This window comes from Seriola dumerili, unplaced genomic scaffold (assembly GCF_002260705.1).
Source record: "Seriola dumerili isolate Sdu_G_001 unplaced genomic scaffold, Sdu_1.0 BDQW01001850.1, whole genome shotgun sequence".
Classification (NCBI taxonomy): Eukaryota; Metazoa; Chordata; class Actinopteri; order Carangiformes; family Carangidae; genus Seriola; species Seriola dumerili.
Genome location: NW_019176105.1, coordinates 250,327 through 263,267, shown reverse-complemented (window position 1 = coordinate 263,267; position 12,941 = coordinate 250,327). Strand labels below are relative to the sequence as shown.

The window sequence follows — 12,941 nt, the reverse complement described above, 5'->3', positions numbered from 1 at the left end:
GTGCAGTTTAACAGTTTAGCAGATGTGACAGATTTCACACTGTCCTAAACAAAGGTAACCAAGTGGGCAAACACACCAGAGATAGTTTGAACTGAACCAAAAAAGTTAGGTGTGAAAATCTTCTTTAAGTTTTGGTCCAAAAACTCAGACTAGTAGAGTAGAGGTACCAGGAGGGTATACAATACCCAGTTCAAACAATTATTCTTAATCCATTTCTAACAGTTTTATATTTCTGATCTATCAAAACATTACAAGTTGAGAGAACAGGACATTTTACCTGTGACAGTGAACTTTTCTGTTGTCATGACAACTTCCTCCTCATCTGCAGTGAAGAGCAGTCTCCCTCCGTCTCTACTCCTCACCTCCAGCCTCTGACACTGGGCCTCCACAGCCTCAGGTCCTGCAGAGATGAGATCGATGTACCGGTTGTGGAATAAAAAAGGTACTATAAACACTGTTGACAGCATTTAAGTGAGATGATAAGAATTCTACCTTTTTGTTTTAATTTAGGTCTGCTGCATTGTTCAATATTTGATGAACACACCTGTACTTTAGTTTGATAATTAACAATTAGAGACAGATTTTCCACCTAAAATGTTTTATTAGTCTGCATTTCCAACATAAATGTTCTCTTTGTAAATGGTGCTGTCAAGTAAAGGTTGCCTTTTGTTCTTCTGGCCTCGCAAATCAGCTTTAGGAAACTATGTTTGGGAATGTAAGGCTATTAGAAATCTGCAATACTTTGTCAAGTGTTTGCTCTGTAAATGAAAGGCACTCAACAAAGCTGGATCAGCCATGCTTTTACAATAAGTGGAGACAAATCAGTAATCTGTTCCACTGGTGAAATATATTAATTCCTATTCTCCAGACTTTGGTGCTTTTCCACATGTGCATGCAGAAACTTTTAACGTCTCCCTCTCTCGCTCCCTCCTCTTCCTCTCTCTACCATTAATCCACAGACTGCGACGGCTGGGGAATTTAATTATTCTCGCCAAGTTTCATCTCATTTCAGACAAAAATGCACTTTCTACAAAAGCAGGCGCTAATTTTTGGAGGAAGGTCAAGCGTGACCAAAAAGTGTCATATCACCAGTCTTGTCAAATCAGCATCAACTCTCAACTTATGTTGGCTAAGATCAATAGCTATTAATGTTAATAAGGAGGTCATTTGCTTTCCAGTGGTCATTAATCATGTAAATGACTTTGGTAATTTGGACTGACTGATGGTTGAACTTGATGATAATAAGAAGAATCCATTGCCCTTTCAGTAAGTGCATCAAAGGTTAGTGTCTGGTAAAGACTACAGTCTTTTACAGGCGTGAAGACAATTAAAGACAATTAAGAGATGAATTGTTGTGCTAATGTTGATTAAAGTCATTAATTAATAGGATTGATTGGGTAATTTACAGCCAGAGCCAGACTGATCTAAGATCACTTTTTAATAAGTTGTACATACAAAAAGAGAGCTAGTCATAGCTGTAAATAAATCTGTCTTCCAAATGACACTGGGGCACCAAACTGTTGCTCAAGGTTTTTAACTACCTCCAGGCCACACCCCCTGACAGTGATGTCACAGCAGGTTTTTCCCAAACATGTGCGTGATTTAGTGTTTCAGGTGAAATTGCTTCCAGTGTGGATGTGTAGTAAGAACTAGAGACTCACCCACTGTGAGCTGGCCGGTCAGCTGGCCTTGGTTGTTTCTGGCGTTCAGCGTCACATTCTTTTCTGATCGCAAGACCAACAAGCTGTCCTAGAGGAAGCATAAACGGAGAGAGACAGAGAGAGGAAGAAAGAGAAGGAAAAAAATATGTCTTAAATCTTCACTTAAATAGTAGGCAGCAGAATCTTGGCTTAATTCGTTCTCCTACTTGTTTTTTTTTTCATCATGATACCAGTTTCGATAAGTAATATTTTTTTATGTATGCGAGTTAAAAACTGAAAAGAGTCCAGGAAGCTGATCTGTAAACTGTGGTGGATGTTTACAACAATTCACCATTGGCCTTTGGGATGCGTTTGGCTGACCTCACAGTTTGTTCATCTGACGGCTCATTTTTCTTCACTACTGAATTTCTTTTTAGCAAAGTTATTCCATTCACAAAGCTTAACAACTGATTTGGTGAGTTTAAATTGTTATACCAATGTAAACAAAGAGGAAGGTGTTCGATACAAGAATTGCCAATGCCAATCTACGATAAGTTGTACTGTACTGTCAAAAAAAGCATTTCCAAGTGAGTCTTTCCTTGATATAAACAACTTAATTAAACCACACTGAGTGATGAAGTATAGGTCGAGTTTGAAGAGGAAGGGGGTGGCAGGGTGGTTTAGCTGAAGTGCATTTCCCATCAGTGACAGGTATTTTGCAAGTTTATGGCTGTTTGACATTTGAATGATGGCACACGTGTGTGTTGCTGTGTGCATGCTGAAAAGGATTTGACTCCATCCACCTGTTTTACCTCAGTTGTTTATAATTCTTTGTAAAAGTGAAAACTGCTCATGACACAAAGAATAAATTAAAAATCGGACCAATTTCTTTGTCCTGAGAAGTTACTGGTCATTTTATGAAGTCTTTTCCTCTTCAGATACCTTGATATTGCATCGTAGATGACTTATGTAATGTGAAAATCCACTGACAGCACAAAAAGTTGTTGATTTGAATTCCCGACCTCCTTTTATGTTCTTTTTTCTAATGTTGTATTACTGTATTTGTAGATAAAAGTGACACATTTAAGCATTTAGTTATAGTTTGACATTGAGCTAATAACTATGCTGTGATGCAGTGTAATAGGTTTGATTAACTTCCTACTTTCTACTAAAGACGCATCAAATTGTAGCAGATTATCTCAAGTTTGCGCAGTGTGTAACTTCGCAGAGGTCATTCGGTTCATTTTCATTCCCTGCTTGCTCCTCCCCAATATAAATGCGCATCATGAACACAAGTTCTCCAAGAAGCTTGGCATCGTGAAGAAATTTGAGTTCTTGATTTGAAGTATCCCTTTTAAGAGTTTATAGGTCTTAAACTGTTTCCTGAGGGACCATTGCTGTTGTTCTCTTCAACACTTCTTTGGGATCACATAAAAGGCTTTTTAGTCGCTGCGCCTGTTGAGGAAGGTCAAGTGCAGATCAGAGTGAATGCACATAAATGGAGCTTGTTGGTGTAGGTGCACTGGGCCCCATCAGACTGAAAAATTACCATTGCTGCTGCTGCTAAGGCAAAGGATGCTTTCCCGCATACAATGAATAACATCACAACTGAAAAGCAAAAGCACAGCACACTGCTTCGATGAAACAGTTTAAAAACAAAGCAACATCATATGATGCTACTGTCTTTCTCTGAGTGAGCCAGTGTAAATAAATTCAGACCTTTAAAGCACAGATCAAGAGCACAGCCGTAATCCTAACCAAATATTTGCATAAATATATTTAAATTTTAATTATATTTGACTGTTGTGCCAGGAGCTAATTTGCATTCTGAGCTGAACAAGTAAATGTAAGGAAAAAAAAAAAAAAGTTGAAAAGGTACGCTTATTATGTCTTAATTTCCTCATTCAAACATCAAATCTTGCAGGCAGGCTCTTTGCAATGCAGGGTACAGGCTGTTTGGGAACATGTTTGCAGGCATATTTAATATTTTTCATATTAAAAGTGACCCCTGTATTTCAGTCTAATACGGATTGGCCAAATTAAATTGGTTCTTGCAAACTCGGTTTGAAGGATGTTCAGATCTTTAAGGCACTGCTGCTGCTGCTGCTGCTGCTGCTGCAGTTTGCTCCAAAAAGCTTTGATTTGAAATAGTGAGAGTTAGACAAGTGGATGGTTTCAGCCCTCATCTGCAGACTTGGACGGCAGAATTGCTGCTTACAATCGACTCTGTCATGCTTATCCAGTGCAAGTAGGTGAGACTTAGTGAGGGAGAAGTTTCACTCCAATAAAGATACACCTGCATCTGATGCTATTTATAGATCAGTCAGGGTCCCCGGAGACGACAACGAGAGCCAACAGTCTGAACAGCAGAGATTTGATTAACTGTATCTGGGCACTGTGTTGCTGCTTCATACCACACTGTTTTCAGACTGAGGAAGACAGTTGCATGTGAATACATACATAACAATGACTATTTAGGCAGGCTTTTATATATATATATTTTTTTTAAACACAACAACAGACTAACTAATCACATAGCTGGAGGCAGTGCACTTGTACATTTTGACTTCTGCAGTGTCGTCAGCAATATTAGTAGAAGTTGCAGCTGGAGACAGCCAAAAAAAAGTCAGGCCGAATTATTCGGATGTACCAATGGAGACCTAGATGTGCAGAAACCATCTATACTGTACATCCCTGGCCCTGCCTCTTTATGTCCACTTACTCTTTGCATCAGTGGGCTTTAAGCGTGTGCAAGTGAATCAAAGGCCGTGGCTGCAGGCTAAACACTCAAGCACCTGATTTTTTTATTTTCTCCGAGTACATTCAAGCAGACACGAGGAACTAATAAGTGAAATCTGCTCATGTAGATCTTAATATAAATAAAATATCTGCGTCTCAACTGCCCATGATTTAAATTCACTACAACACTAAAAGCAACAAATCTGAGTGGACTGACCATTCTGCTAAAAATATGTCACCACTCAAATCTATTTTGACCTCTGTTGTCCTTGAATGACAGCACAGTATTACCCTAATGAATGTGAAAAAGAGGAGCTATTCAGAGACACAGCACCAATTCCAAAACTCATCTCCGTTGTGTCCTTTTCAAGTGAGTGAACACAAATCTAGACACCACATTAGCTCAATAACATGATATGACTTTTGTGGAGAAATGTATACAGATTAGGAAGTTTCTCACCAAAACAGTAGCAGAGTCTGCATGTTTTTGTCAAAAAGCTGCAAAAGTACCAAGATAAAACTTTTCTCTGACAATCAAAATTTGAAAACTGGAAAGCTTCAGGAAGTAAGAAAAAAAAGAAAATTGAACAGTGTAGTAAAGTCACTCTAGAGGGTCTAAAGCTAACGATTCAACAATTTTAACCAAAAAGCAGCCATTACACCATCACCAGCAACCAAAATGTTCTCCCAATGGCTGAAAGCCACACTAACTGATCACAGACAACATGCGACAAATAGGTTGTTGACTTTGATATTTTTGTATGACAAAAGTGGAAGGAGTAAGAAATGCCTGCTCAATCGTTTGGTGTCACTAACTATCACTAAATTATGAACGCAATGTTCTGTTGGCAGGTGGAATTTTGAGTGTGACAGAGATTTCAAAAAGCCTGAAATTGCAGTCGCTTTGTAGCTTTGAGTTGGGTGAAATTTCAAATGTCAAACTGATCTCACGTGCCTGACATTATAGTATCGTGTAATAGGAACTGTTGTGTCGCAATCATTATTGAAATTTCCAAACATTTGATATTAAGGTTATGCTGTGGACTCTTTTTCATGTTCCCCAATTCAACCTCTTTTTGCCATAACAATTCAAATGTGCCTGCGCTGAGCTGTCTCTAAAAGCCGACAGGTGGACGGATGGATAGACAGAAAGATGGATAGATAGATGTGCATAGGGGAAGCCCTTAGGGTGAGAAAAAAAATAATGTACAGAATATTTCACCCATCTGCCTGTCAGCTCTGACAGACAGCTTAGCACAGGTATTAACTAAAAGCTGCAGGAAAAAGAGGCCAACATTAGTCTCACACATTAAAACAATCATAATGTTGAGGGTCTGCACTCCAATTTACACTTCACACATTACCCATAATATCACATGTGAAAGAAACAAAGAGGCTCTAATGAAATAAACTGGAAAGTGGTTAAAATCAACTCTACACTTTACCACCACAATGTGGGAAATATTGTGACATCATTACATAATGTGGTCCATCGTCTGTATAGTAAGTGATAGGGCTTGGCAATATTGTTTGAAACAGTATTATGATATTAATAACAGTAATTTGGCAATATCATTATGTAGTCTATAATGATTAGGGCTGAGTATTAACTCATAATACCAACCAGAATGTGTCCATAGCATCGAGGATCAAACTGTTAACTACTGAGAAATGACAGTGGATTCATGGTCAGATTTGCTTATTGTTTGTTGTTTGATGAAATAAAATCTTTTATCTTTTATCTATATGATGCTCACCTAAGTTTGTCCGATTTTGCTCAATGAAAAAGGGGCTCTGAAGAAATATATGTTTATAATTCTCAGAGTTAGACCTGGATTCATTGATTTCTTTTTTTTATCACTTCAGGGTAGCACAGCAAGCTGGAAACACAACACTGACATATTATTACCTTAGAAAGGTCATGGTGAACTGTCCGAGTAAACAGAGACACAGAGTAACATTAGCATTCCTTTGGAGTCGTGTTTCTGGCCACCTGGTCAGAGTAAGTCCAATGTTCACTTTCTTTTTAAGTCTCTTTTTGGTCTCCTCCATTCCCCCAGGGAAATATCTGCCTCTTTAGCTGCTAAATTATATTCACCAGCTAGTCTGTTTGCCGTTTAGTGCTGGACAGGTAGTATACAGGGGATTTTAAAGTCTTTTCTCTGACAACAGTTGCCTGGAGCAGCTGGAACGACGCTGACAGAAGATGTGAAGGTGAATCAAAACAACAAAGCTGGAAAACCAAAAGAATGAACTAAAAGACCCAGAAAAGCTCTACAGAGCTGAGAAGGACAGCAGAGTTGGGTTAGCACAAGCAACCCCTGTCACATACAAGTAGCCATTTGATTCTTTGTTAATATCTTTTTTTATCAATATCAAATATTGTTTTTTTGTCAGTAACAAAACTTTGGTATTGTATTAACACTGGGATAGAAAAATGTCAAGCAATACCCAGTTCTGATAATAATAGAACAAAAATAACAAAATAATAATAAAATTCATGTTTAGTGCTATTGTATCATTTTACACATTACATGAAACTAAATTCTTCTATATATCAAGACATATTAAACAACAAGATATAGTAAATATAATTAAACTTTGCTGAGAAGCATTAATTTAGACAACAGAAGTTTATAAAAGTGATAACTCATTATGTCAAAATCACCAATTATTGGATTTACAAATGCATTAAAACTAGGATGGCACTCAGTAGAGTGACCTCCACCAAAGCCAAACATTGTCAATGCACCAAATTGTACAAAGTCATAGATCTCAACCTCATTAATTTGTCGGATTTTTTACAGCAAGATCTAGGCTATTACCTTAGCATTTGATGAAAATGTGAAAAAATAAATAAATAAATAAAACGCCCTATCTCACAATGTTTAGGAAAAAGATAGAAAAATTCCTGGATCCACAACAACATTTAATGGGTTCTTCCCTGGTCCACCCCATGCTCCATCGCTCAACCAAATTTGGTGCAAATCTGTTAAGTACTTTTTGCATAATCCTGCTGACAAACAAACCAACAAACTAACAGACGTGGGTGAAAACATAGCCTTCCTTGGCGGACGTAAATGTGCATCACCACAAGAGACATGCCCATTCAGATAACGTCTCATGGGAAAAAAACTCCATATTTTTATCTTTTGTTCTGAAAACTCTACAGAACACAGTTGTTGTATTTGTTATAAGTCTAGCCTGGATTGGCACCAATGTAAACTGTATGTATGCAAAGTTAACAGCGCTCATTTTACAACATGCTACTGAAAGAGCTGATTTCATAGGCTACTTAGGCTGTAATGTGCTGCCAGCCATCAGAGTTACGGCCAAAAAACATTTCCACTTGAAAATCACAGATTATGGTTTCGGAAATTGATGAAGAGTCCAAGCACTGATAGATCCATGAGAAATAAAACTAAAGCTACTTGAGTTCAGCTAATTGTCTGTATCGCAGCTTGGACTCTGAATATTAAAAAAACACTATGTTTAACTTGAGATATCTCTGGTGCATTACTACATTCACTGTTTGTAGTAATGGCTTATTGATCAATGGTGGTTATCTGCCTGAAGAACAGCACTGTGCACTGTGGTGTAAACTCATTGGATAACCATAATCCCTGCTCTCTCAGTGCTTGACATATTTCCTCAGGTGAGAAATATTGAGTGACCCACAGAGATTTTTGTCCTGCAAATATCTCTGGTGCCAGTAGATAAGGGGGCCACTGCACAGCCTGTCTGTAAAACAAGACAGTAAAAATGTCTGCAGGTGGTATTGCACCAGGGGATGAAATATTGGCTTTGTCCCATGTTCGACTTGTGCGTCTGCTATGGCCTTGAGGTGTTGGCTACTGGTAAGTGCACAAGTGTTATATTTAAATCAACATTTAGCTCCAACTAGAACATCAAAGAGCAAGAGTGGGCAATTCCAAGTTGTTTCTCAATCTGCTGTGGCAAATTGTACCCACTATCGAGCCACTTCCTCCATCGACGTCCCTCAGAAATCAAATTTACATGGAATCCCAGTTTTCAGTGCTTGAAATTGCTTTTCTGCACCATGCCTAATCACTGAAAAAGTGGATGATCCAACTGAGCGTCTGTGATTCGTGTGGGAGAAGGATATTTGGATCAACTTTGCACTGGAGCTGTGTTGGTTAATCTACTAAACATCAAAGAGGAGAAAGGAGAGGGAGGAAGTAGAAGAGGGGAATTTATTGCGTGGGCTTGATTGGATATCCAGCAGGGGGACTCTGGTCCCTCTGTAATCGCCTGTAATCTCCTGTAGGGTTGTATGTGGCCTGAGAAGAGCCGAGAGGCAGCCTATTACCCGTTTCCTGCTGATGGGAGGCCCTGATACTGCAATGCTGGGGGATGCCAGGAAATGAGGAGGACGAGGCGGGGAGCACCGGACAGAGAAAGTGTGTAATCTCTCCTACCAGGGTACAAAAATAAGGTAACATCAAAGTATCATCAAGTTAGAACCCAGAGAGAAGTTGGCCTTTAAATGAATTGATCACAACATTCTCAAAACTGAGGGATCAATACCAGCTTGTCTGCAGCTGACAGGAGAGATGTGTCTCTGTGAGAGCTTTTCACATGTGTTTCAGTCGATGGTAGTTATTCCTAGTCCATCAGTGCTACAGAATACTGATCAACAGGCAGCTGGAAGTTGGTGAGAGGAGCAAAGGGAGCAACTTACCCCTCTGGACTGGATCTCGTTCACATAGAGAGGCAGAAGAAACTCAGAGATTCCTTCCAGCCGAATCCCATCCTGGTTCAAATGGAGGTTTCCCATCCCATCCTGAAACATAATCATGATCAGTCAGTGATGTTGTGGTGAGCAGTGTTGATTTTCCTGATTTGATTCAAAGGATTATAAACCTCCCAAAAGCATAAAAAATTGAATCCTGCTGTCGCTGAGCTGCATCAGACAGAGCAGGAGCTGCTGCGTGCCAGACAGGCCAGTGGACAGGCAGCAGCGCTGAGTGACAGGGAAGAAGTAGGACATGACATCGAGGTGACAATGCCACAGACACTCAGCTGTGTCAGGGTGACAGGCTGCATGCAGTGGGAGGCAGACTGAGGAGAGCCAGACTAATCTGGCAGCAGCGGATGTGAATTCATGGAAACGATAAAAGAAGGAACATTTATATATCAAACAGATTAACGTGAGTTGGCTTAGTACTAACATGGACATTAAAATAATAATTATCATTATCATTAGTAGTAGTAGTAGTAGTAGTAGTAGTGGTGGAAGTGGTAGTAGCAGTTCTCATAGTAATATTTTTTTCACGTTGTTTAAGCCCTTAGAGTGATTTACGGGGAGATAAAACAGCATCAGACAAAAGAACAACAGCATAATAATGAAAACTCAGTTCACTCACTCAGTTCCAGCTCAGTTTTCAGTGCTACAGCATCATGCTACCTTACATAAAAATGAGGAAGATTTTAATTTAGGGAAATGGGAGCAAATGGTCCAAGTTCTTTATTTGGTACTGGTAAATAACATTCTTGGATCAGTGCATCCCAAACTATATGCATTAACAACCTGATTGAAAAAGCCTTGCAGAAGCCTTAAAGGACAATAACATTGATTAGAGGTTTTAGCTCCTTAACAACAAATCAGGTGCACTTAACAGTTTGAGTACAGGCTGCAAATTAGATTTAGTGTATTTTAACCATTGGTCCAGGAAACAATTTGTTTCTATTTATTTGTGTACAGCACGAAAATCAGTTCGTAGGCTCTTGAAAGTTGTAGATCATTGAGAGCAGAGAAAGAGAGAAAGTCTGTGTTGACTTTTATTAAAGTTTTACTGGAGTCTGTTTTCTGCAGTAGATTACCCCATAATTACAGTGTAACTCTGACCAAAGTTAATGCAGACTTGATGTTCACTGTGACAGATTCCACAAGTCAAGTAAGTTTAAAGAGTCTCATTTTCATCTTGTATAGACATTGATGGAAGACACTAGGTGCCTGGACAGATGGAAAAGTAAATCCAAATCCCTAAAACACAGCAGAATGGTTTGCTAAATGGTTAGCTGTGATTGTGATGGAAAGTAAAAGTTATTTATATATGAAATATATAATAATTAAAAATATGGAAATTACATAAATAATAAAAAACCTTTAATAACTTGGGGGCAAAGTTTTCATGCATTTGCTTTTTGGCTCTGAAAGACTGAAGCATTGAAGATCCTATTTAATGAGCACTTGTGCTTTCTTTAAAACAGTGGCTCTTTAGTGGGGGACCTCATGCTTCATTAGTGTGCGTACATACAATGTCATCACAACTGTTAAACAATCCTGGCTTTCAGTTCATCCTACCAGATCATGTTGCTTTTCTCTCATGAGCCCATTGTTTTACACTTAAATTGATCCCTCATCCTGTTCCAACAGAAAATACATCACATTAAGGGAATGAAAAATTGCAAAGACGGTATAAAGTGAGGTGTGATTCTGCAGCTTTATGGCATATTTTTCACACCACATTTATTCAGGACCTGATTTTTGCGGTAGATAATTCTGTAGAAATTGGATAAGGTTATGCCTTGCCACAGCACGATGAGCAAAGTGAAGTTTGAGGGCAGCTTTGTGAGGATGTGTGTGAGCAGACGGGCCCAGAGTGATGTGTTTAAAGACTCTACAGTGCTTGCAGCACGAATGGATGGAGACGGTGAATTACAGATTCAGAGTGCAGCAGGGAGAGCTCCATCATACATGGTAGAGAGCCAGGACTGGGGACAAACAGGAGGACAAAGTCAGAGGAGCGGAGGAGGTGGGTGGTGCAGTGTGCAGCTCTTTGTATGTCAGCAACCAGACGTAAAAGTCACTCCTGTGCTGGAGTTGAGGTGATATAGTGGGCGGGAAGAGTTGAGTACACGGCTGCAATCAGTCAGACGAGTAGGTGGGATGCAGGACAAACAGGAGGGCGTTACGACAGCCCAGTCATGACGTGCTGAAGGCCTGGATGAGCCCCTCAGTATCAGTGAAAGAAAGAAATGAACAGGTACAGGGAATGTTTCTGAGGTGGAAAAATGACACCTGGCAAATTTTGGTTTGATACAAAAGTGGAGAGCCAAGGTTGCCCCCATTGTCCTCAACAGGCAGAGAGAAGTTGTGGCATTTATTTTGAGAGGATGTGGACGTGGAACTGGATCGTCACCGCTGAGCTTTACAAGACCACTAAAAGTCAGGACATCTTGGCCTCTGCTGCACAACCTTTTACTTTACTATCTTTTGTAGGTCTCCTATCTTTATAAAAAAACCTGTTTAACTATTTCTTACTTGGCATAATAGCATACTTGTTTTGTTTTTTTTGTCTTGTTGTTTTGCCATCTTCCTCATAAGCATTACAAGTGGTGTTGTAACATTTGCCTTTAAGATGAAAATCCCCACAACTTCTGTAATTTCATGAACAACCTCAATGTTAAACCAACGCTTTTCGGCTGTAGCTATTATCAGGTTTTGTGTTTGATGTCTACGGATAGGTGATCCTATGCCCGTCTCGCCAGAAATGGTGAGACGGGTATTCAGGGGGTAGTTGCTTGCGTTTTCAGGGGGGTAGTTGCTTGTGTTTTCTTATTGAGCTTGCCAAGTCCTGAGAGATGGGGATCAGCGAAGTACATTTTCTGGAGCGACACCAACAGCGCTGATAAGGTCTTTTACTCATGACACAGATTGATGGGAGGCGAAGGAGTAGAGGAATGATAGCAATAGTCAGGGGACACATCCGTCACCGAGGGAGGATGCTGCCATTTGGAGTTTGTTGACAAAATGGTAAATTGTGTGCATTGTCCCTGAAAATGTCACGGGAGCTTGCAGCATCTGTCTGTTTGGTTTTTGTCCGAGATTAACACATTCTGTGTCAGCCGGTCCTGCTGCCAAGGCTTTTCTAATTCTTTATCAAATCCAGAAGAGACAAAGCACACAACATGAGAGATGGTGCCTGTAACATATTCCGAATGGGCCTGTATGAATAAAGTCTTCCAAAGAAAGAAAGAAATAGACAAAGAAAGATTTTAGCATAAGGGTGCAACATAATAGATGTGAAAAAAGTAAAGGGCTCTGAATACTTTCTGAATGCCCTCAAACTTTATTTGCCCAACTGACTCGGCCTCATTTTGAACAAGGCCATGCTGTACTCACCACTGAGAAATTCATGACTTTTATGATCCAGACAGTGAGGGCCAGGTTAACTATCATGGTGACCAAGAGCAGCAGAAGAAAGAAATAGAGGCATCTTTTCCTCCAGCCGTACAGACCCACTGGGTAGACGGCATCACAGCCTGGACGCTGAAGGTGGAGGGACTGGGACGCGAGGATAAACTGCTCCTGGGTAATCTGGAAAACAAAAACACACACAGACAGGAGCTTTTATGTTAGCTGGCGGCCAAGGATATATTCATTTCACAGAAGCAATCACGTATTGTGAGTGGTTATTAACTCTCGCAAGCACCACTAAAAATGACTGAGCTGAGGTACGGCTGTGGTGCCAATACAGTACAAAATGGTGCAAGCACACCATGAATGTCAGCTGGGCACAGCCTGAAACATCAGTG

At 39.9% G+C, this 12,941-nt stretch overlaps 1 protein-coding gene across 3 annotated transcripts in view; it reads right to left on the bottom strand.

Annotated features, from left to right (window-relative positions):
• LOC111239081 (zeta-sarcoglycan-like) overlaps positions 1-12,941 on the bottom strand; it is a 31,537-nt gene that overhangs the window by 12,010 nt on the left and 6,586 nt on the right. The window contains exons 2-5 of one of the 3 annotated variants that reach the window (XM_022768849.1): positions 12,529-12,723; positions 9,082-9,183; positions 1,662-1,749; positions 278-400 (exon numbers count right to left, since the gene is read on the bottom strand). In XM_022768849.1, coding sequence (XP_022624570.1) covers positions 278-400; positions 1,662-1,749; positions 9,082-9,183; positions 12,529-12,723 — 508 coding nt within the window. The remainder of the gene's footprint in view (positions 1-277; positions 401-1,661; positions 1,750-9,081; positions 9,184-12,528; positions 12,724-12,941) is intronic. The other 2 variants (XM_022768851.1, XM_022768850.1) reach the window with 2 other exon arrangements.